This window comes from Onthophagus taurus, chromosome 1 (assembly GCF_036711975.1).
Source record: "Onthophagus taurus isolate NC chromosome 1, IU_Otau_3.0, whole genome shotgun sequence".
Lineage (NCBI taxonomy): Eukaryota > Metazoa > Arthropoda > Insecta > Coleoptera > Scarabaeidae > Onthophagus > Onthophagus taurus.
The window spans coordinates 40,518,493-40,543,082 of record NC_091966.1 but is presented as its reverse complement, the minus strand read 5'-3'; the positions used below and the strand labels follow the sequence as shown (position 1 = coordinate 40,543,082).

At 26.7% G+C, this 24,590-nt stretch overlaps 1 protein-coding gene and 1 long non-coding RNA gene across 13 annotated transcripts in view; one reads left to right on the top strand and one right to left on the bottom strand.

Annotated features, from left to right (window-relative positions):
• Window positions 1–19,345, bottom strand: part of LOC111423765 (Calcium/calmodulin-dependent protein kinase II) — a 140,213-nt gene extending 120,868 nt beyond the window's left edge. For all 12 annotated transcript variants that reach the window (XM_023057094.2, XM_071201356.1, XM_071201357.1 and 9 more), the window contains exon 1: window positions 19,259–19,345. In XM_023057094.2, the coding sequence (XP_022912862.1) occupies window positions 19,259–19,323 (65 nt within the window). In that variant the 5' untranslated portion in view covers window positions 19,324–19,345. The remainder of the gene's footprint in view (window positions 1–19,258) is intronic.
• Window positions 18,644–20,648, top strand: LOC139432638 (uncharacterized). The gene is made up of 3 exons (XR_011642382.1): window positions 18,644–19,013; window positions 19,094–19,938; window positions 20,025–20,648. It is a non-coding gene; the product is annotated as an uncharacterized lncRNA (long non-coding RNA).
• Window positions 20,649–24,590: the final 3,942 nt, after the last annotated feature.

The following is a 24,590-nucleotide window of genomic DNA, read 5'->3' as shown; positions in this document are numbered from 1 at the left end:
CTTTATCTCAAAAATTAAACATTTTAGATGAGAATGATATTAACAAAAAATGTTCATAATAAATCACAAAAAGATAATCCATAAACAATTTCGTTCCAATTATTTCGAATTTTTAATTATAAACCATAAAATATCCAAATCTCTAAATTGATGTTTTTGAGATCAAAATTTTATAACTTCTAAACTAGAAATGTTAGGAATAAATGTTATGTATAAAAATTGTTTATAATGAACCATTAAAACATCATCTACAAACGGTTATAACCCAACTATGTTTGTTACCAACATAGCGGACTTAAAACGCGAAACATTTCAAATTTGACACATTAAACAACAACAACGCTTTTATCTCAATAATTAAAAACTGTATATGAAAATGATATTAATAAAAATTGTTCATAATAAATCATAAAATAATAATCCATAAACAATTTCGTCCTAATTATTTCGAATTTTTAATTATAAACCATAAAATATCCAAATCTCCAAATTGACGTTTTTAGATTAAAAATTTTATCATAACTTCTAAATTAGAAATGTTAGGAATAAATGTTGTGTATAAAAATTGTTTATAATGAACCATCAAAACATCATCTATAAACAGTTAATAACCCCACTGTGTTTATTTCCAACATAGCGGACTTAGAACGCAAAACATTTAAAATTTAACACATTAAACAACAACGCTATTATCTCTAAAATAACAAACTGTAGATGAGAATGATATTAATAAAAATTGTTCATAATAAACCATAAAAAGGTAATCCATAAACAATTTCGTTCCAACTATTTCGAATTCTTAATTATAGACCATAACATCGCCAAATCTCTAAATTGACGTTTTTGGATTGACAATTTTATGATAACTTCTAAACTAGAAATGTTGGGAAGAAATGTTATGTATAAAAATTGTTTATAATGAACCATCAAAACATCATCTATAAACGGTTATAATCCAACTATGTTTATTATCAACATAGCGGACTTAAAACACGAAACATTTCAAATTTGACACAATAAATAACAACAACGCTTTTATCTCAATAATTAAAAACTGTATATGAGAATGATATTAATAAAAATTGTTCATAATAAATAATAAAATAATAATCCATAAACAATTTCGTCTTAATAATTACGAATTTTTAATTATAAACCATAAAATATCCAAATCTCTAAATTGTTGTTTTTGGGTTAAAAATTTTATAACTTGTAAACTAGAAATGTTGGGAAGAAATGTTATGTATAAAAATTGTTTACAATGAACCATCAAAACATTATCTATAAACGGTTATAACACAACTATGTTTATTACTAACATAGCGGACTTAAAACGCGAAACATTTCAAATTTGATACGTTAAAATAGTTCATAATAAATCACAAAAAGATAATCCATAAAGAATTTCATTCCAATTATTTCGAATTTTTACTTATAAGTCACAATATCCCATTACAAGTGAATCACCACAATACAGGTATATTTCTTTAATCTAACCTCTCCTTTGTAATTTGAGCGGAATAAATTGCAGTGTTGTCATGACTATATAGTCACTGTGAATTATCAAGTTTGGAAAGCAATGATACTTTATTAAACGTTGATATCACTTTTTTTATGGTGAACCTGAATTAATCGGATTCTTATTTAATGAGATTTAATCAATTAAATCTTTATTTGTAATCATACAAAGAAATAGCTTTAAAATTGATATCCTTTAGCTACGTTTGCAATTTTACAAAGTTCTTTGTCACGGTTTGAAGTGATCCACTTAATTCAAACCGAGTAGATTTAAAAGTGGATTTTTTTACGCCCCCTAACTTGCGTCGTTTTTGATAATCGCAACCTTTTTTTGTAATTTTTTGGAAACTCGCGCAGTCATCAGTAAAGCGTAAAGAGTAAGTTTGAAAATGTTTTCTGGGCTAATTAGGAAGGAAACGGTTATTTTCTTTTCCTCGACGGCAAAAAAATCCCGTTCAAAAATTGGGTAACATCATATTATAATAAAAAACGATTAAAAAACAAAAACTGGCGAAGAGAGGAATTCTTGGATCAAAGCCAAGTCTATTATAAAATCATGTTGGATGGACCTTTGGAAAAAGTTTTTTTTTTTTTACAACTAGGTTTTGAAATATCGCATCGATATTTAAGAATTTTATTTTGTTGAAACTCGACGACGTTTCAAAAACAAGAAAGTAGAGGCTTGGTAATGTTTGAAATAAAAGAGTTTCGGATTTGCATAAAGATCTTTTTTGCTTGCATTGTGTACGTATTTGCATAACAACTTTGTACATAACGCGAATTTTTTAATTGTTTTATACGCGGGTTTTAAAAAAGATTTAGGAGAAAAAACGATACGATGATATGATGTGGAGAAAAAGAACAAGAAAACAAATCGTATGCTAAACATAGAGGTCGTGTCAATTGTCCTGCATGCAATATGCATTATTCGTGAAGCAATCGCGTGTTGGAATTCACGATTCTCTGCAGAAGTCACCCTTATTTTGTACAATACAGGGATAATAATTCAAGTTGCGCAATTTCTTTAAGAAAAGAAAACAAAAAAGGAATAAATTCTAACGGAATTCTTTGAATTTAAGTTTGTAAGAAAAAAGAATTAATGACCCCAACAAAATTTAGCAAATAGAAATTTGATAATGAAACAACATCAATTTTCATTAACTCAACTTCAATTTGATCATCGTCAACGTGCAAAACTGTGACGGAGCAACGACGAGAGATGCAAACTCATTTATATATGAGGGTGTGCGTGCGTGTATGTGTGGTTGATGTAAATTTAAACGCGTGTCCCCGGGCTATAATCTCCAACCACTAATCGAGGATTAGCCGAAATTTGAATATATACCGTATGCCCGGTTGGGAGAGATTGGACAAAAATTGCTATGTGAATATTCATGATGATAACGTGTCAAACAGACTGGACGCAATGTGAAAAAATAATTTCACTGTCAGCGAAATAAAATTTAAGGAATCGAATAAACAGATATACAAGGATAATTTTATTATTAATGCCGTTTTCATATGATTTTTGCTTTAAGTTCTGTGTGGAATCAACGAGTCCAGAAAAATCTTCCACTTTTATGTTAAACAACAACAACGCTTTTATCTCAAAAATGAAAAAGTGTAGATGAGAATGAAATTAATAAAAATTGTTTATAATAAATCACAAAATGATAATCCATAAATAATTTCGTTCTAACTATTGCGAATTTTTAGTTATAAACCATAAAATCACCAAATCTCTAAATTGACGTTTTCGGATTAAAAATACACTAAACAACAACAACGCTGTTATCTCAAAAATTAAAAACTGTAGATGAGAATGATATTAATAAAAATTGTTCATAATAAATCATAAAATATTAACACATAAACAATTTCGTTCCAATTATTTCAAATTTTTTGTTATAAACCCTAAAATCTAAAAAATCTCCAAATTGACGTTTTTGGATTAAAAATTTTGTCATAATTTCTAAATTAGAAATGTAAGAAATAAATGTTGTGTATAAAAATTGTTTATAATGAACCATCAAAACATCATCTATAAACGGTTATAACCCAACTATGTTTATTTCCAACATAGCGGACTTAGAACGCAAAACATTTAAAATTAAAACATTAAACAACAACAACGCTTTTATCTCAAAAATAAAAAACTGTAGATGAGAATGATATTAATAAAAATTGTTCATAATAAATAATAAAAAGGTAATCCATAAACAATTTCGTTCCAACTGTTTCGAATTTTTAATTATAGACCATAAAATTACCAAATCTCTAAATTGACATTTTTGGATTAAAAATTTTATCATAACTTCTAAATTAGGAATGTTAGGAATAAATGTTGAATATAAAAATTGTTTATAATGAACCATCAAAACATCATCTATAAACGGTTATAACCCAACTATGCTTATTACCAACATAGCGGAGTTAAAATGCGAAATATTCAAATTAACACATTACACAACAACAACGCTGTTATCTCAAAAATTAAAAAGTGTAGATGAGATTGACATTAATAAAAATTGTTCATAATAAACCATAACAAGATAATCCATAAACACTTTCGTTCCAACTATTTCGAATTTTTAGTTATAAACCATAAAATCTAAAAATCTCCAAATTGACGTTTTTTGATTAAAATTTTTATCATAACTTCTAAATTAGAAATGTTAGGAATAAATGTTGTGTATAAAAATTGTTTATAATGAACCATCAAAACATCATCTATAAACGGTTATAACAACTATGTTTATTACCAACATAGCGGACTTAAAACGCGAAACATTTCAAATTTGACACATTAAACAACAACAACGCTTTTATCTCAAAACTTGAAAAGTGTAGATGGAAATGATATTAATAAAAATTGTTCATAATAAATCATAAAATAATAATCCATAAACAATTTCGTTCCAGTTATTTCGAATTTTTAGTTACAAACCCTAAAATCACCAAATCTCCAAATTGATATTCTTGGATTAAAAATTTTATCATAACTTCTAAATTAGAAATGTTAGGAATAAATGTTGTGTATAAAAATTGTTTATAATGAACCATCAAAACATTATCTATAAACGGTTATAACCCAACTATGTTTATTACCAACATAGAGGACTTGAACCGTGAAACATTTCAAATTTGACACATTAAACCACAACAAAGCTTTTATCATAAAAATTAAAAAGTGTAGATGAGAATGATATTAATAAAAATTGCTTATAATAAACCATAAAAAGATAATCCATAAACACTTTCGTTCGAACTATTTCGAATTTTTAGTTATAAACCCTAAAATCACCAAATCTCTAAATTGAAATTTTTTGATTAAAATTTTTATCATAACTTCTAAATTAGAAATGTTAGGAATAAATGATGTGTATAAAAATTGTTTATAATGAACCATCAAAACACTATCTATAAACGGTTATAGCCCAACAATGTTTATTACCAACATAGAGGACTTGAAACGTGAAACATTTCAAATTTGACACATTAAACCACAACAAAGCTTTTATCTTAAAAATTAAAAAGTGTAGATAAGAATGATATTAATAAAAATTGCTTATAATAAACCATAAAGAGATAATCCATAAACACTTTCGTTCCAACTATTTCGAATTTTTAGTTATAAACCATAAAATCACCAAATCTCTAAATTGACGTTTTTGGATTAAAAATTTTATCATAACTTCTAAAGTAGAAATGTTAGGAATAAATGTTGTGTATAAAAATTGTTTATAATGAACCATCAAAACATCATCTATAAACGGTTATAACCCAACTATATTTATTACCAACATAGCGGACTTAAAACGCGAAACATTTCAAATTTGACACATTAAACAACAACAACGCTTTTATCTCAAAACTTGAAAAGTGTAGATGGAAATGATATTAATAAAAATTGTTCATAATAAATCATAAAATAATAATCCATAAACAATTTCGTTCCAGTTATTTCGAATTTTTAGTTACAAACCCTAAAATCACCAAATCTCCAAATTGATATTCTTGGATTAAAAATTTTATCATAACTTCTAAATTAGAAATGTTAGGAATAAATGTTGTGTATAAAAATTGTTTATAATGAACCATCAAAACATTATCTATAAACGGTTATAACCCAACTATGTTTATTACCAACATAGAGGACTTGAACCGTGAAACATTTCAAATTTGACACATTAAACCACAACAAAGCTTTTATCATAAAAATTAAAAAGTGTAGATGAGAATGATATTAATAAAAATTGCTTATAATAAACCATAAAAAGATAATCCATAAACACTTTCGTTCGAACTATTTCGAATTTTTAGTTATAAACCCTAAAATCACCAAATCTCTAAATTGAAATTTTTTGATTAAAATTTTTATCATAACTTCTAAATTAGAAATGTTAGGAATAAATGATGTGTATAAAAATTGTTTATAATGAACCATCAAAACACTATCTATAAACGGTTATAGCCCAACAATGTTTATTACCAACATAGAGGACTTGAAACGTGAAACATTTCAAATTTGACACATTAAACCACAACAAAGCTTTTATCTTAAAAATTAAAAAGTGTAGATAAGAATGATATTAATAAAAATTGCTTATAATAAACCATAAAGAGATAATCCATAAACACTTTCGTTCCAACTATTTCGAATTTTTAGTTATAAACCATAAAATCACCAAATCTCTAAATTGACGTTTTTGGATTAAAAATTTTATCATAACTTCTAAAGTAGAAATGTTAGGAATAAATGTTGTGTATAAAAATTGTTTATAATGAACCATCAAAACATCATCTATAAACGGTTATAACCCAACTATATTTATTACCAACATAGCGGACTTAAAACGCGAAACATTTCAAATTTGACACATTAAGCAACAACAACGCTTTTATCTCAAAAATTAAAAAGTGTAGATGAGAATGATATTAATAAAAATTGTTCTTAATAAACCATAAAAAGATAATCCATAAACACTTTCGTTCCAACTATTTCGGATTTTTAGTTATACACCATAAAATCACCAAATCTATAAATTGACATTTCTTGATTAAAAATTTCATCATAACTTTTAAATTAGAAATGTTAGGAATAAATGTTGTGTATAAATATTGCTTATAATGAACCATCAAAACATCATCTATAAACGGTTATAACCCAAGTATGTTTATTACCAACATAGCGGACTTAAAACGCTAAACATTTCAAATTTGACACATTAAGCAACAACAGCGCTTTTATCTCAATAATTAAAAACTGTATATGAGAATGATATTAATAAAAATTGTTCATAATAAACCATAAAAAGATAATCCATAAACACTTTCGTTACAACTATTTCGAATTTTTAGTTATAAACTATAAAATCACCAAATCTCTAAATTGACGTTTTTGGATTAAAAATGTTATCATAACTTCTAAATTAAAAATGTTAGGAATAAGTGTTGTGTATAAAAATTGTTTATAATGAACCATCAAAACATCATCTATAAACGGTTATAATCCAACTATGTTTACTACCAACATAGCGGACTTAAAACGCGAAACATTTCAAATTTGACACATTAAATCACAACAAAGCTTTTATCTCAAAAATTAAAAAGTATAGATGAGATTGATATTAATAAAAATTGTTCATAATAAATCACAAAATAATAATCAATAAACAATATCGTTCCAACTATTTTGTATTTTAAGTTATAAACCATAAAATCTAAAAAATCTCCAAATTGACGTTTTTGGATTAAAAATTTTATCATAACTTTTAAATTAGAAATGTTAGGAATAAATATTGTGTATAAAAATTGTTTATAATGAACCATCAAAACATGATTTATAAACGATTACAACTCAACTAAATTTATTACCAACATAGCGGTATATTAGTCAACAACTTTTCGCAACGTACGAGAATGAATGTGGACTTTTAGGAAGTGGAAAAGTGAAAGAGAACACAAATTGGAACAATGAAGTTGTTAAGTCAAATAGAAAAGCTCTATTTTTACCTCAAGCGCTTACAAGAAAAATGCTATGTTGGACAACTTGCAAGGCATTGAAAGCTTTATCCATAATCAATTACTTATATAATATCTAAATTGATATTTTTCTTAATTATAATTAACCATAACTCAAAAAATTAAAATCATGGAGGAAAATGTTTCGAATATAAATTGTTTATTTTGAAAGGAAAAAACATAATCCTTAATTAGATCAATCATAATTATTGTTATTATTTAGTTAGAAAGTGAATTTATGCAAAATATTAAAATTGGCGATTAAAATCTTAAATTATTATTCGTTAGTATACACAGAATATCGGAAAATTAATATTCATAAAAGTAATGGTTTATTTATTTTCAATTAAAAAGCTGAAAATGTTTGTTGATTATTATGATTTTGATGGAGAATAGATTCCGAACGCAAATGCAATACTATTTCGGGTACAACGTCGTAATCGTTATAGATGATGAGACGTAGAAGAAGGGGCAAAATAGTGAGAGAGACACACGATATCCTACTCAATAATACCTAAAAATACCACAACCCACTGTGGCAGCAGAGAAAATCCGTTCGATACAATCTCGACGCGAAAATAAACAATGCCACCGCGCGGTGGCGGCCCGGAGGCGTTTCCGATAAGTTCCTTAAGGAAGAACAACATTTTTTACTCCATTTTTAAATCCAATTTAATACATTCCCCAATAGCAAAACCGATTAATTCTCTTTGGTTTTTCTTTATTAAAAACCACCACTCGCAATTTTAATAACGACTTGTTTTCAAGTTTCAAAGAATTAAAACGATTTAAAAGGAAATAACGAAATATTTTTTATTTATTTAGATTTTTTTTTTTGACTCGAGGAAAAGGAAATAAATATTGGAGTAATTTGTGGAGAGGTTTAAAAAAAATCCAACGAAATCCTATTAATAGTTGTTACAAGAATAAATCTGTCTCGTTTCTTAAAATATCTGTCACTAACTTCTACAGTTAAAAGTACTCAATAAGATTCGTTTTTAAGGATATCTTAAAATAAAATTTTATATTTATCATAAAAGTGGAATCAAAGGAAAGAAGACGATTTTCTTAAAACGTTTTAAAATTTACTAAAATTACATTTATAAAAATTACTAAAAATTTCTATATCTCAAAAACTGAAAGTCATTTTTTAAAACGGGCTTGTTTGATTAAAGGGAGACACTGTTATTTGTAATTGATCAAGATTTTATAACAATTTTTCAACAAATCGATTTTTAACAAATTTTTAACATGAATCCAAGAAAGTGTAAAAATTGCTAAAAATATAGGTTGAGTTTAAAACGTAGACACTTTTATTGATGATTCATCAATATTTTACATTAATTTTTCAAGAAATCGATTTTTGACAAATATTTTAAATGAATACAAGAAAGTGTAAAATTTCGGTTGAGGTTAAAACGTTGTATCTCAAAAACTAAAAGTGATTTTTCAAAACGGGGTTGTTTAATGGAATGTAGACACTTTTATTGATAATTGAGCAATGTTTTATATTAATTTACCAAGAAATCGATTTTTAACAGATTTTTAAAATGAATCCAAGAAAGTGTAAAACTTGCTTAAAATATCGGTTGAGTTTAAAACGTTGTATCTCAAAAAGTAAAAGTGATTTTCCAAAACGGGCTTTTTTAATAAAAAGTAAACACTTTTATTGATGATTGATCAATATTTTACATTAATTTTTCAAGAAATCGATTTTTCACAAATATTTTAAATCAATACAAGAAAGTGTAAAATTTCGGTTGAAGTTAAAACGTTGTATCTCAAAAACTAAAGGTGATTTTTCAAAACGGGGTTGTTTAATGGAAAGTAGACACTTTTATTGATAATTGAGCAACGTTTTATATTAATTTTCCAAGAAATCGATTTTTAACAAATTTTTAAAATGAATCCAAGAAAGTGTAAAACTTGCTTAAAATATCGGTTGAGTTTAAAACGTTGTATCTCAAAAAGTAAAAGTGATTTTCCAAAACGGTTTTGTTTAATAGAAAGTAGACACTTTTATTGATGATTGATCAATATTTTACATAAATTATTCAAGAAATCGATTTTTGACAAATATTTTAAATGAATATAAGAAAGTGTAAAATTTCGGTTGAGGTTAAAACGTTGTATCTCAAAAACTAAAAGTGATTTGTCAAAACTGGTTCGTTTAATGAAAAGTAGACACTTTTATTGATAATTGAGCAACGTTTTATATTAATTTTCCAAGAAATCGATTTTTAACAAATTTTTAAAATGAATCCAAGAAAGTGTAAAAATTGCTTAAAATATCGGTTGAGTTTAAAACGTAGTATCTCAAAAAGTAAAAGTGATTTTCCAAAACGGTTTTGTTTAATAGAAAGTAGACACATTTATTGATGATTGATCAATATTTTACATTAATCTTTCAAGAAATCGATTTTTGACAAATATTTTAAATGAATACAAGAAAGTGTAAAATTTCGGTTGAGGTTAAAACGTTGTATCTCAAAAACTAAAAGAGATTTGTCAAAACTGGTTTGTTTAATGAAAAGTAGACACTTTTATTGATAACTGAGCACCGCTTTATATTAATTTTCCAAGAAATCGATTCTTAACAAATTTTTAAAATGAATCCAAGAAAGTGGAAAAATTGCTAAAAATATAGGTTGAGTTTAAAACGTTGTATCTCAAAAAGTAAAAGAGATTTTCCAAAACGGTTTTGTTTAATAGAAAGTAGACACTTTTATTGATGATTGATCAATATTTTAAATAAATTATTCAAGAAATCGATTTTTGACAAATATTTTAAATGAATATAAGAAAGTGTAAAATTTCGGTTGAGGTTAAAAAGTTGTATCTCAAAAACAAAAAGTGATTTTTCAAAACGGGTTTGTTTAATAGAAAATAGATACTTTTATTGATGATTGATCAACATTTTACATCAATTTTTCAAGAAATCGATTTTTGACAAATATTTTAAATGAATACAAGAAAGTGTAAAATTTCGGTTGAGGTTAAAACGTTATATCCTAAAAACTATAAGTAATTTTTCAAAACGGGTTTGTTTAATGAATAGTAGACACTCTTATTGATAATTGACCAACGTTTTATATTAATTTTCCAGGAAATCGATTTTTCACAAATTTTTAAAGTGAATCCAAGAAAGTGTGAAAATCGCAAAAAAATGTAGGTTAAGCTTAAAACGTTATATCTCAAAAACTAAAAGTGATTTTTCAAAACGGGTTTGTTTAGTGAAAAGTAGACACTTTTATTGATAATTGAGCAACGTTTTATATTAATTTTCCAAAAAACCGACTTTTAACAAATTTTTAAAATGAACCCGAGAAAGTGTAAAATACGCTAAAAATTTAGGTTGAGCTTAAAACGTTGTATCTCAAAAAGTAAAAGTGATTTTTCAAAACGGATTTGTTTAATGAAAAGTAGACACTTTTATTGATAATTGATCAACATTTTACATTAATTTTCCAAGAAATCGATTTTTAACAAATTTTTAAAATGAAGCCAAGAGAGTGTAATAATTGCTAAAAATTTAGGTTGAGCTTAAAACGTTGTATCTCAAAAACTAAAAGTGATTTTTCAAAACGTACTTGTTTAATGAAAAGTAGACACTTCTATTGATAATTGAGCAATGTTTCATATTAATTTTCCAAGAAATCGATTTTTCACAAATATTTTAAATGAATCCAAGAAAGTGCAAAAATCGTTAAAAATTTCGGTTGAACTTAAAGCGTTGTATCTCAAAAACTAAAAGTGATTTTTCAAAACGGTTTTATTTAATGAAAAGTAGACACTTTTATTGATAATTGATCAACATTTCATATAAATTTTCGGAGAAATCGATTTTTAACAAATTTTTAACAAATGAAGCCAAGAAAGTGTAAAAATTACTTAAAATTTGGTTGAGTTTAAAACGTTGTATCTCAAAAACTAAAAGAGTTATTTCAAAACGGATGTGTTTAATGAAAAGTAGATACTTTTGTTGATGATTGATCAACATTTTGTATTAATTTTCCAAGAAATCGATTTTTAACAAATTTTTAAAATGAATTGAAGAAATTGTATAAATTACTACAAATTTTTATTGAGCTTAAAACGTTGTATCTTAAAAATTAAAAATGATTTTTCAAAACGGTCTTGCTTAATGGAAAGTAGACACTTTTATTGATGATTGATCAACATGTTATATTAATTTTCTCAGAAATCGATTTTTAACAAATTTTTATAATGAATCCAAGAAAGTTCAAAAATCGCTAAAAATTTCAGTTAAGTTTAAAACGTTGTATCTAAAAAACTAAAAATGATTTTTCAAAACGGACTTGTGTAATGAAAAGTAGACACTTTTATTGATAATTGATCAACATTTCATATTAATTTTGCGAGAAATCGATTTTTAACAAATTTTTAAAATGAATCGAAGAAAGTGTAAAAATTACTTCAAATTTGGTTGAGCTTAAAACGTTCTATCTCAAAAACTAAAAGAGATATTTCAAAACGGATGTGTTTAGTGAAAAGTAGACACTTTTATTGATAGTTGATCAACATTTAATATTAATTTTCTAAATATCAAATATTTCTATTGAACTCAAAAACTAAAATTGATTTCTTGAATGAACAAGTCCTTGATATCTCTCAATATCATCCTTATACTAAAATGAAATTAATAAAAATAACACCTATGCTAGAAGCTAATTTTAACCTAAATGAAAATATTGTCCCTCTACATAACCACTCAAAACAAATAAATCGTGTGTGTATTGGCTTACATAATCGTTTATTCGGTTTATATCGGATAATGATGTTACCAATAATCGAACAAAATATTAGCTGCAATTTAGAAACTGTCGGTGAAGTTACACAATTCCAATTATTACACATAAAATTGCTTTTGACGTTCATTTATACAAACAGCTCCCAAACAAGCCTTGGGTTGTTATAATTACCTGAACTCAATTTAAACTTTCCCAATAACTACAAAAAATATCATTCCAATAATCATTATAATTTAATCTTATTATTTTTTTTAACGATTTCATTCAGTATAATTTTATAAAAACTTGTTATCCTAATTTTTTTTTTGTAGCGGTTTTGGTAAACTACTTGGTTTTAATCAGCTTAACAGCCTACGGCGAACCTTGAGAGATTAATAATTTCCGTAGGAATTTCAAGAGAAAGCTTCCTTGAAACGCATTAATCATGTCTTTTTTTTGTGCGTTGTCGTTTTCGTGTGTGTTACGAATTTAATTAACTAAATCCGATTCATTGTTTGTAATTTTAGAGATTAATAAAACTTTTTTCTTGGGAAAAAGACACCGGATATGTGTTAATAATTTTTAACCGCAAATATATTTAATTTAAAAAGCGTGCTGTTTAAATAATAAAAAGCTAACTAATACAAAAAAACATCTCTTCTTATCATTAACATGTAATGTTCAAGGTTAAATCACTGAAAAAATAGCATTTTTAAATTCTTAACTCAGACATAAAAAATAATTGGTTATTTATGTTATTTAAAAAACATTTGAAATTTTTTTTCCATGTAAATAGAGTATTTAAATATACATAGAGGTGTCTCGTTGGTTTTAATTTTAATTAACACAAAAAAAATTCAAACTTTATAACTCCAGATTAAAATAACTTGGATATTTACAAAGTAACGATTAATACGCAATTTATAAGGGTCGTAATATAATTATTAACGGCTCACGTAGATGCATCGTGGTTTTCGAGATAAATACGAACACACATAATCGCTCATAGATAATGTATCCACAGTTGATTAACACTTCAGCTAACGTTGCTTTTATTATCAATCGATTTTCTTGCTCTATTTAACATTTTAACCAAAGAGACTACTACTTACATCCGCGATTAATTTTATTACAATGCAAATTCATTTATTTAACTTCGTGTACGGATCGATTTCGCTTTAATTAATTATTTATTCTATTGGAATATTCATTCGGTTTATTAAAGTTTTTAACATTAATGTTCGATTGTAAATTATTGAATTTGTGGAAATTGTAAATTGCGTAATGAACGTTTTATTCTTTGAAATAATAGTTATAATTCGTGGGTTATTTGTTTAAAAACGTTTTGTTTTTAATATAAAATTGTAGTTTAAGGTATTCTTATTGAACACTCTTCACTATAGAAGTTAGTATCATTTTACACGCAAGCGAAATTTGTAATAAATTTTACAGTTTTTGGATTTATTTTATAAAATTGTTAAAAATCGATTTCTAGGAATATTAATGTTATATGTTAATGTCACTTAAAGTGTCTACTTTTCATTAAACAAGACCTTTTTGAAAAATCACTCTTAGTTTTTAAGATTTTTACACTTTCTTGGAAACTTAATATAAAACGTTGATCAATTATCAATAAAAGTGTCTACTTTTCATTAAACTAACCCGTTTTGAAAAATCACTTTTAGTGTTTGAGATATAGTTTTAAGCTCAACCTAAATTTTGAGCGTATTTTGCACTTTCTCTGGTTCATTTTAAAATTTTGTTAAAAATCGATTTCTTGGTAAATTAATATAAAACATTGCCCAATTATCAATAAAAGTGTCTACTTTTCATTAAACAAGTCCGTTTTAAACAACTACTTTTAGTTTTTGAGATATAGGTTTTAAGCTCAACCTAAATTTTGAGCGTATTTTACACTTTCTCGGGTTCATTTTAAAAATTTGTTAAAAATCGATTTCTTCGAAAATTAATATAAAATGTTGATGAATTATCAATAAAAGTGTCTACTTTTCATTAAATAAACCAGTTTTAAAAAATCACTCTTACTTTTTGAGATACAACGTTTTGAGCTCAACCTAAATGTTTAGCGATTTTTACACTTTCTTGGATTCATTTTAAAAATTTGTTAAAAATCGATTTCTTGGTAAATTAATATAAAACATTGCTCAATTATCAATAAAAGTGTCTACTTTTCATTAAATAAAACCGTTTTGAAAAATCACATTTAGTTTTTGAGATACAACGTTTTAAGTTCAACCGAAACTTTTTGCGATTTTTACACTTTCCTGGATCCATTTTAAAAAGTTGTTCAAAATCGATTTCTCGCAAAATTAATATGAAATGTTGATCAATTATCAATAAAAGTGTCTACTTTTCATTCTACAAGTCCGTTTTGAAATATCTCTTTTAGTTTTTGAGATACAACGTTTTAAGCTCAACCTAAATTTTCAGCAATTTTTACACTTTTTTGGATTCATTTAAAATATTTGTTAAAAATCGATTTCTTGGAAAATGAATGTAAAATGTTGCTCAATTATCAATAAAAGTGTCTACTTTTCATTAAATAAACCAGTTTTAAGAAATCACTCTTACTTTTTGAGACACAACGTTTTAAGCTCAACCTAAATTTGTAGCGATTTTTACACTTTCTTGGATTCATTTTCAAAATTTGTTAAAAATCGATTTCTTGGAAAATTAATATAAAATGTTGATCAATCATCAACAAAAGTATCTACTTTTCATTAAACACATCCGTTTTGAAATATCTCTTTTAGTTTTTGAGATACAACGTTTTAATCTCAACCGAAATTTGTAGCAATTTTTATACTTTCTTCGATTCATTTCAAAAATTGGTTAAAAATCGATTTCTTGGAAAATTAATACTAAATGTTGATCAATTATCAATAAAAGTGTCTACTTTTCAATAAACAAGTCCGTTTTGAAAAATCATATTTAGTTTTTCAGATACAACGTTTTAAACTTAACCGAAATTTGGAGTAATTTTTGACACTTTCCTGGATTCATTTCAAAAATTTGTTAAAAATCGATTTCTTGGAAAATTTATAAGAAATGTTGATCAATTATCAATGAAAGTGTCTACTTTCCATTAAACAACACCATTTTGAAAAATCACTTTTAGTTTTTGAGATACAACGTTTTAAGTTCAACCGAAACTTTTTGCGATTTTTACACTTTCCTGGATCCATTTTAAAAAGTTGTTAAAAATCGATTTCTCGCAAAATTAATATGAAATGTTGATCAATTATCAATAAAAGTGTCTACTTTTCATTCTACAAGTCCGTTTTGAAATATCTCTTTTAGTTTTTGAGATACAACGTTTTAAGCTCAACCTAAATTTTCAGCAATTTTTACACTTTTTTGGATTCATTTAAAATATTTGTTAAAAATCGATTTCTTGGAAAATGAATGTAAAATGTTGCTCAATTATCAATAAAAGTGTCTACTTTTCATTAAATAAACCAGTTTTAAGAAATCACTCTTACTTTTTGAGATACAACGTTTTAAGCTCAACCTAAATTTGTAGCGATTTTTACACTTTCTTGGATTCATTTTCAAAATTTGTTAAAAATCGATTTCTTGGAAAATTAATATAAAATGTTGATCAATCATCAACAAAAGTATCTACTTTTCATTAAACACATCCGTTTTGAAATATCTCTTTTAGTTTTTGAGATACAACGTTTTAAGCTCAACCGAAATTTGTAGCAATTTTTATACTTTCTTCGATTCATTTCAAAAATTGGTTAAAAATCGATTTCTTGGAAAATTAATACTAAATGTTGATCAATCATCAACAAAAGTATCTACTTTTCATTAAACTAACCCGTTTTGAAATATCTCTTTTAGTTTTTGAGATACAACGTTTTAAGCTCAACCGAATTTTAAGTCATTTTTATACTTTCTTGGATTCATTATAAAGATTTGTTAAAAATCGATTTCTTGGAAAATTAATATAAAATGTTGAACAATTATCAATAAAAGTGTCTACTTTTCAATAAACAAGTCCGTTTTGAAAAATCATTTTTAGTTTTTGAGATACAACGTTTTAAACTTAACCGAAATTTTAAGTAATTTTTAACACTTTCTTGGATTCATTTCAAAAATTTGTTAAAAATCGATTTCTTGGAAAATTTATAAGAAATGTTGATCAATTATCAATGAAAGTGTCTACTTTCTATTAAACAACACCATTTTGAAAAATCACTTTTAGTTTTTGAGATACAACGTTTTAAGCTCAACCTAAATTTTCAGCGATTTTTACACTTTTTTGGATTCATTTTAAAAATTTGTTAAAAATCAATTTTTCGGAAAATTAATATGAAACATTGCTCAATTATCAATAGAAGTGTCTACTTTTCATTAAACAAGTCCGTTTTGAAAAATCACTTTTAATTTTTGAGATACAACGTTTTAAGCTCAACCTAAATTTTTAGCGATTTTTACACTCTCTTGGCTTCATTTTAAAAATTTGTTAAAAATCGATTTCTTGGAAAATTAATGTAAAATGTTGATCAATTATCAATAAAAGTGTCTACTTTTCATTAAACAAACCCGTTTTGAAAAATCACTTTTACTTTTTGAGATACAACGTTTTAAGCTCAACCTAAATTTTTAGCGATTTTTACACTTTCTTGGCTTCATTTTAAAAATTTGTTATAAATCGATTTCTTGGAAAATTAATGTAAAATGTTGATCAATTATCAATAAAAATGTCTACTTTTCATTAAACGAGTCCGTTTTGAAAAATCACTTTTAGTTTTTGAGATACAACGTTTTAACTCAACCCAAATTTTAAGTAATTTTTACACTTTCTACGATTCATTTTAAAAATTGGTTAAAAATCGATTTCTTGGAAAATTATTATAAAATCTTGCTCAATTATCAATAAAAGTGTCTACTTTTCATTAAACAAGACCGATTTTAAAAATATGTTTTAGTTTTTGAGATTTTTACACTTTTTCGATTCATTTCAAAAGGTTGTTAAAAATTGATTTCTTAGAAAATTAATACAAAACGTTGACCAATTATCAATAAAGTGTCTAGTGTTCATTAAAAAAAACCGTTTTTAAATCACTTTTAGCTTTTGATATACAATGTGACGTTTTAACAATTTTTATCTTCACTTCCAGTATTTGCAAAATCTTTCTTAACTTACGAGATATAAACTTTTGAATACGTTTTAACAATTTTTAACTTTCTTAGAACTAATTTTAAAGAAATTAAGAGTTATGCAGTAGCTGAGAATTATTCGCAGACTTTTTCGAATAGAGGAACCGCTTATAAATCGAAAATTTAAAAATAAGGACGACAGCGTGATATTGAGGATTTGAGGAGCTATTAACAGAATTAGAAGAGTGAAGAAGACAAAAAGAAAAAATGTTGTTTGAATTTCCTTGGCTAAAAAAGTTTCTTGTTCAACACAATTATTCCAAATCAATCAAGATTGTTCATTTATGTCGATTTGTTGAAGATCAAATTTCTATCCCAAAGAATTTATTGTCAATTCAATTTTAATTTCCTTTACTAATATTGATAATACATTAGTTAGAATCTACTATAATAATTAATTTGTTCATTTTTAATCGAAATCTACGTTTTTAAAGCATTTCCTCATTTTAAATTAATTTTCAAACAAGATATGAACATAACCTCCAAAATTCAATTTTAATTGCTTTTCTTCAATTTAAATCTTTAACACTAATAAGATTTTTATTCCAATTATTAAAACAGCATCGCATTTATTATTTATATCCACTATTTATAAAATAATAATTTTTCGACTTCAATTTGACAGTTAAGGTTATGAATTTTTATAACCTCAAAATCAATTTTAGTAATAAAAACCTTATTTTTTAATTCCACTATTGATTATTGTTTTATTAATCGAAATCTACAACGTTTTTATAACAATTCCTGAAAATTTGATGATTTTAAATAAATTTTTGAACAAATTATGAATACTTTAACCTCAAAAATTTTGATCCTTTATATTTTGACCACGCAAAAGATTTTTATTATGCCATTTCGTTTTATATGGAGTGCTTGAAAAATAGGTATCAAAAAAGAAATCAACTATCAATTTCAAGTCGAAATGAAAGTATAAATTTTTAATAAGATCGGACGGGTTCACTCTCAGACGTATCGACGTCAAAAATTTATGTGTCAAATGTCAGGGGTGACAACCGAAAATAATAAAAATTATATAAATTAAAAATTAAAAATGTTTAATTTAATTTATTATTTATTAATTTATTAATTCGAGTTATGTTAATAAAAAATAATTTTTAAAAATATTTATATTTTAAAATGTTAGTAAATTATTAAAAATTAAATTAAACTGTCAAAGTAAAAACAAAAAACATCTGGATTGTAAAAGTCAAGTTGAGTTCTCTGAAAGCAGCAGACACAATCATCGATCGTTCCGTTCCTGAAGGGTATAATTTGTTTATTCTGCCATTCCCGTTAAATTACATCACGTAAAAACACCCGGACGTTGTAAAATCGTTCTCGTTAAGCGAAGAAAAAAAAATTGTTGTAACAAACAACCAACAACCACCTGTGCCTGTGGTGGATTCGTTGGCGTCGTGGGGGCACGGCCTTCTTGTATCCCTATTGATTTTCCCTGTACATTGCGGATATTTTTGACAAGCGAATACCGGTCCAGTAAACCATGCCAAAGAAGAAGAGTCGAAATTACAAGTGAGTACTCCCTTTAATTGATAAATCCAATAAAAATTCTTATCGAAACATTAAAATTTTTATTGAAACTCAAAATCAAGGTGAAAGAGAAAAAAATCGGCGAAAATTAGAATTTTTAGAGTCAATTGGATTTTAGTGCGCCACACGAGGTTTAAAATTAAAAAGTGAAGCCGTATTTAATGAAGTTTAAGTGTAGATTAGAAGGTGTTTTTTTAATGATTAAGATTATAAAAATATTTACTTACTTTCCGAGTTCCTCTTTCAGCTCGTAGTTATCGCTAAAACGGGTACAGGCCACGGGGACGGCCATAGTAACAACTGCAGTGCCAGCTATATAACCTACTGTATATTTCCCTCACTGGCACTATAAAGCAAATGGAGGAAGCGAGGTGCATGCGCGAACCAACAGAACAGACAGCTCGATAACTAGAACCGGAGGAAAGTACAACGACGGAACGACGGGTACGGTACACACCAGCAGACCACCGACAGATACTTGTCGCTGGAGAAGAGCGAGGAGCGTTTTTTATTTTTGAAATTTTTTGGCTGGCAGACGGCGAGCTCTTCCTGCTACCGCTGTCGCTCGCCACTAAAAACCGTTATGATATTTTAGATTCGGTCTTGTCGTTGTATAATATAGTTAAGTTATTTATAAATCGCGAACGCAAGACTCGGCGACTCTCGAAACGCGAATGAGATGGGGGAAAAACTCTTCTCGATATTTCTCTCGGCCCTCCTCGTCCCACGACGACGACGTCGACTCGAAAAACCGGACGACGCGCCGATGTTCCTCGGGGACATAACCTAAAAGATCAATAGTCGCAGGTGGAAAGTGCGAATTGCGCAGAACCGAATCAAGAAAACAAAGATTTTCCAATCAATTTATATTCAAGTCCGATAGATGGCGGCATTTTAACTTATCGCTGTAATTATATTCTATTTATTTCTATTAGTTTTAGATCGATAGTTTTGATTCATATTTATTGCAAAGTTAAATGCTTTTAATTCAAGTCGTAGATGCTTCAGCAACAAAGATTCTTCTTGATTGAAAGTGTTAAGTTAAACCTAGCAGAAGAAGAAGAAGACAATTATTAACTTATTACTGCTTAACTCCAGTAGTAAGTAATTAACTCATCTGATCATATCAACAATTACACAATATGCTATTTGTTACATACAATATCTGTCGTGACGAAGATAAAGATATCGAGACAACCTGGAAGGCTTGCAACGCAAACCATGGTTTTCAAAGTTAAAGTAAAAATACTGGGAAAAATTCTCCTCAGATATGGAGCACGAACTTTGTAGTGCTCAAAAGAAGGTATGGACAAAAACTCGATTCATAGCTTCCTATGCAATGAAGACAATCTAAAAAAAAAGTACCAGTAGCAGATGGCATCATGCAAGAAGATAGTCTTAAACCCATCCTGTTTAACTTAAGGCCCACGTTTACTATCCTCCTGATAAACTATCTAGGGAATAATTACCATAGTTACAGCGGTTTTAAGCGCTAAAAGTGGGCCTAATAGAGTTTAATTTAAAGTAAATGGATTCATCTCATTAACCAAGTTATTGTAATTAACTGTATCACACGCATTAACCATTTCTATCATTAATAAAGGAAAATCAAGACAAGTTTGCCTTCGCTCTGTGACAATTATAATGTTCAGAATATGAGCTATATTGATATTGCTCAGGTTTGGCTACATAGTTATAAACTTGGAAATTTATTTCTCATGACGAATAATGATTAATGGTCGAAAAAATTTGTAGTAAAAGACTTTCTGTTTTGTAGATGTCCGTGATATTTACTTTCAAATTAAGAATACAGAACATTTAAAAATAACATTACAGCAAGTTATTTTATTATAAAATTATTACACCAATTTATTTAAAATATCTGCATAATACGCCCCTATTCGTCCTATGTCAGTTTTAAAGTTAACTGCGTTATTAATGTTTTTTGTTATGAAAATTGATTCCAAGTTTTTTCTTATTAGTGTGTTTTTATTTGTTGTTAATATTTTGGGATTTTCAAAATCAAATTTGTGATTTAAAGTTACCGAATGTTGGCATAAAGCCGTTTTGTTTTGCGTTTTTATTTGTTTAGTATCGTATTTATGTTGTTGTATACGTTTTTTGAGATGTTGTTTAGATTCCTTTATGTAAATTTTATTGCAGTCAATGCAGTTTAATTTGATATGTATCTACTCTATCTTAAATTAAATTTATATTTAAAAAATTAAATTTTATTTCTGATATTTCATACCTCTTAAAAACATTCGTTACCTTATTTGTTAATGTTGGTATAAATTTAATTTTACAAAATTCTTTATTATTATGAGTGCTTTTATTGTTAATATTTCCCTGAGTGTTAAGATCGCTTTCTGGAACATTCTGCCCAACATTGTGTAATTAGGGATTGTCTAATAGTTGGTTTATTTTTTTTATTTATATCTCCTTTTACATTTTCTGTATTTGTTTTCTTTTCCCTTTGTTGATCATCTTGTGGGGTATATTATTTGTTTTGACTTTCAATCTATCTATATTATTTAGTATTATAAACTATGAGTTATTAATCAAGTGTTTGGGATAAAAATTATTAACATCTAACTGAAAATTTTCCAATGTATTTATAACCTTCATAAAAAAATCTAGGCATAAATTGAACGGGGTTACGTTTAGTAGTTTAGAAGGGTAGGTTGAAAGTACAAATAGGGGCAAAACGTGCCCTATTATGATTTAAAAATATTCCCCAAATTTCATTTTCCTAGCGTTTATGGTTTTTGAAAAAAAAAAAAACCAAAATTTTCCGCCATTTTTGGAGAGATGTGGCTCCTTAAGGAAGCGAAGTCGCCCATGGTTCATATATCAAAGTACCCTTAAAATTCACTAAAGAATCACCCCTTGAAGTTTGTTGCAGTCATTCAGATATATACTGTATAATTAGTATAATAATGAGATTGCTCTGAAAAAAAAAATGATAAGATGAGTGACTCTTTTCGACATTTCTGATATTATATGAATTTAAGAACTCAACTCAACCTGACATTTTTGACAGTTTCTAGCAATTTTTATACTTACCTAACTGTTTTTGACACTTTGAACCTAATAAAATGACTTTTGATAAGTTTTGATGTCTTCACAAATTGGACGTTTCCAAGAATTTTTAATATTTTGATGTTTTTTTGTTATTTTTTAATTACACCTGACAGTTTTTAACAATTTTGACATTTTTTGAATTTAACAACTCAACTCAATCTGACATTTTTGATATTTTTTAGCAATTTTTATGCATACCTTACTGTTTTTGACATTTTTGACAGCTTTTGGCACTCTGAACCCAACACAATCATCTTTAATGTCTTCGCAATTTTGATATTTTCACGAATTTGTAAGTTTTTGATGCTTTCTGTCACTTTTTAACTTCACCTGAATCTTTTTGACATTTCTGAAATTTTTTGAATTTATAAACCCAACCCAATCTGATTTTTTTAATACTTTTTTTCAATTTTTATACTGACCTAAATGTTTTTAACACATTGAACCTAACACAATGACTTTTGATGTCTTCACAAATTGGATGGTTCCAAGAATTTTTAAGTTTTTTATGTTTTTTTTCCATTTTTTAATTACATCTGACAGTTTTTGACAATTCTGACATTTTTTGAATTTAAGAACTCAACTCAATCCGACATTTTTGATATTTTCTAGCAATTTTTATACTTACCTTACCCTTTTTGACATTTTTGACAGTTTTTGACACTCTAAACCCAACACAATCATCTTTGTGTCTTCACAAATTGGATATTTCTAAGCATTTTTAAGTTTTTGATGTTTTCTGCTATTTTTTAACTACACCAAACTCTTTTCGACATTTCTGATATTTTATGAATTTAAGAACTCAACTCAACCTGACATTTTTGACAGTTTCTAGCAATTTTTATACTTGCTAAACTGTTTTTGACATTATTAACACTATCAACCCAACACAATCAACTTTAATGTCTTCACAATTTCGATATTTTCACGGATTTGTAAGTTTTTAATGCCTTCTCTCACTTTCTAACTTCACCTGACTCTTTTTGACATTTATGAAATTTTTTGAATTTATAAACTCAACCCAATCTGATATTTTTGATACTTTTTGGAAATTTTTAGACTTACCTAACTGTTTTTGACACTTTGAACCTAACACAATGACTTTTGATGTCTTCACAAATTGGATGTTTCCAAGAATTTTTAAGATTTTGATGTTTTTTGTTATTTTTTAATTACACCTGACAATTTTTGACCATTCTGACATTTTTTGAATTTAACAACTAAACTCAATCTGACATATTTGATATTTTTTAGCAATTTTTATACATACCTTACTGTTTTTGACATTTTTGACAGCTTTTGGCACTCTGAACCCAATACAATCATCTTTGATGTCTTCACAAATTGGATATTTTCAAGAATTTTTAAGTTTTTGATGTTTTATACCATTTTTTAACTACACTAGACTCTTCGACATTTCTGACTTTTTATAAATTTAAAAACTCAACTCAACCTGACATTTTTGACAGTTTCTAGCAATTTTTATACTTATCAAACTGTTTTTGATATTTTTTAACACCTTTTAACACTATCAAGCCAACACAATCATCTTTAATGTCTTCACAATTTTGAGATTTTCACGGATCTGTAAGTTTTTGATGCTTTCTGTCACTTTTTAACTTCACCTGACTCTTTTTGACATTTCTAAAATTTTTTGAATTTATAAACTCAACCCAATTTGACATTTTTGATACTTTTTAGCAATTTTTATACTTACCTAACTGTTTTTGACACTTTGAACCTAACACAATGACTTTTGATGTCTTCACAAATCGGATGTTTCCAAGAATTTTTAAGTTTTTGATGTTTTTTTCCATTTTTTAATTACACCTGACAGTTTTTGACAATTTTGACGTTTTTTGAATTTAAGAACTCAACCTAATCTGACTTTTTTTCTATTTTCTAGAAATTTTTATACTTACCTTACTGTTTTTGACATTTTTGGCAGTATTTGGCACTCTGAACCCAACACAGTCATCTTTGATGTCTTCACAAATTGGATATTTCCAAGAATTTATAAGTTTTTAATGTTTTCTGCCATTTTTTAACTACACCAGACTCTTTTCGACATTTCTGTTATTTTTATGAATTTAAAACTCAACTCAACCTGACATTTTTGACAGTTGCTAGCAATTTCTATACTTACCAAACTGTTTTTGACATTTTTGATACTATCAACCCAACACAATCATCTTTAATGTGTTCGCAATTTTGATATTTTCACGGATTTCTAAGTTTTTGATGCTTTCTTTCACTTTTTAACTTCACCTGACCCTTTTTGACATTACTAAAATTTTTTGAACTTATAAACCCAACCCAATTTGACTTTTTTGATACTTTTTATACTTATCTAACTGTTTTCGACACTTTGAACCCAACACAATGACTTTTGATGTCTTCACAAATTGGATGTTTCCAAGAATTTTTAAGTTTTTGATGTTTTTTTCCTTTTTTTAATTACAACTGACAGTTTTT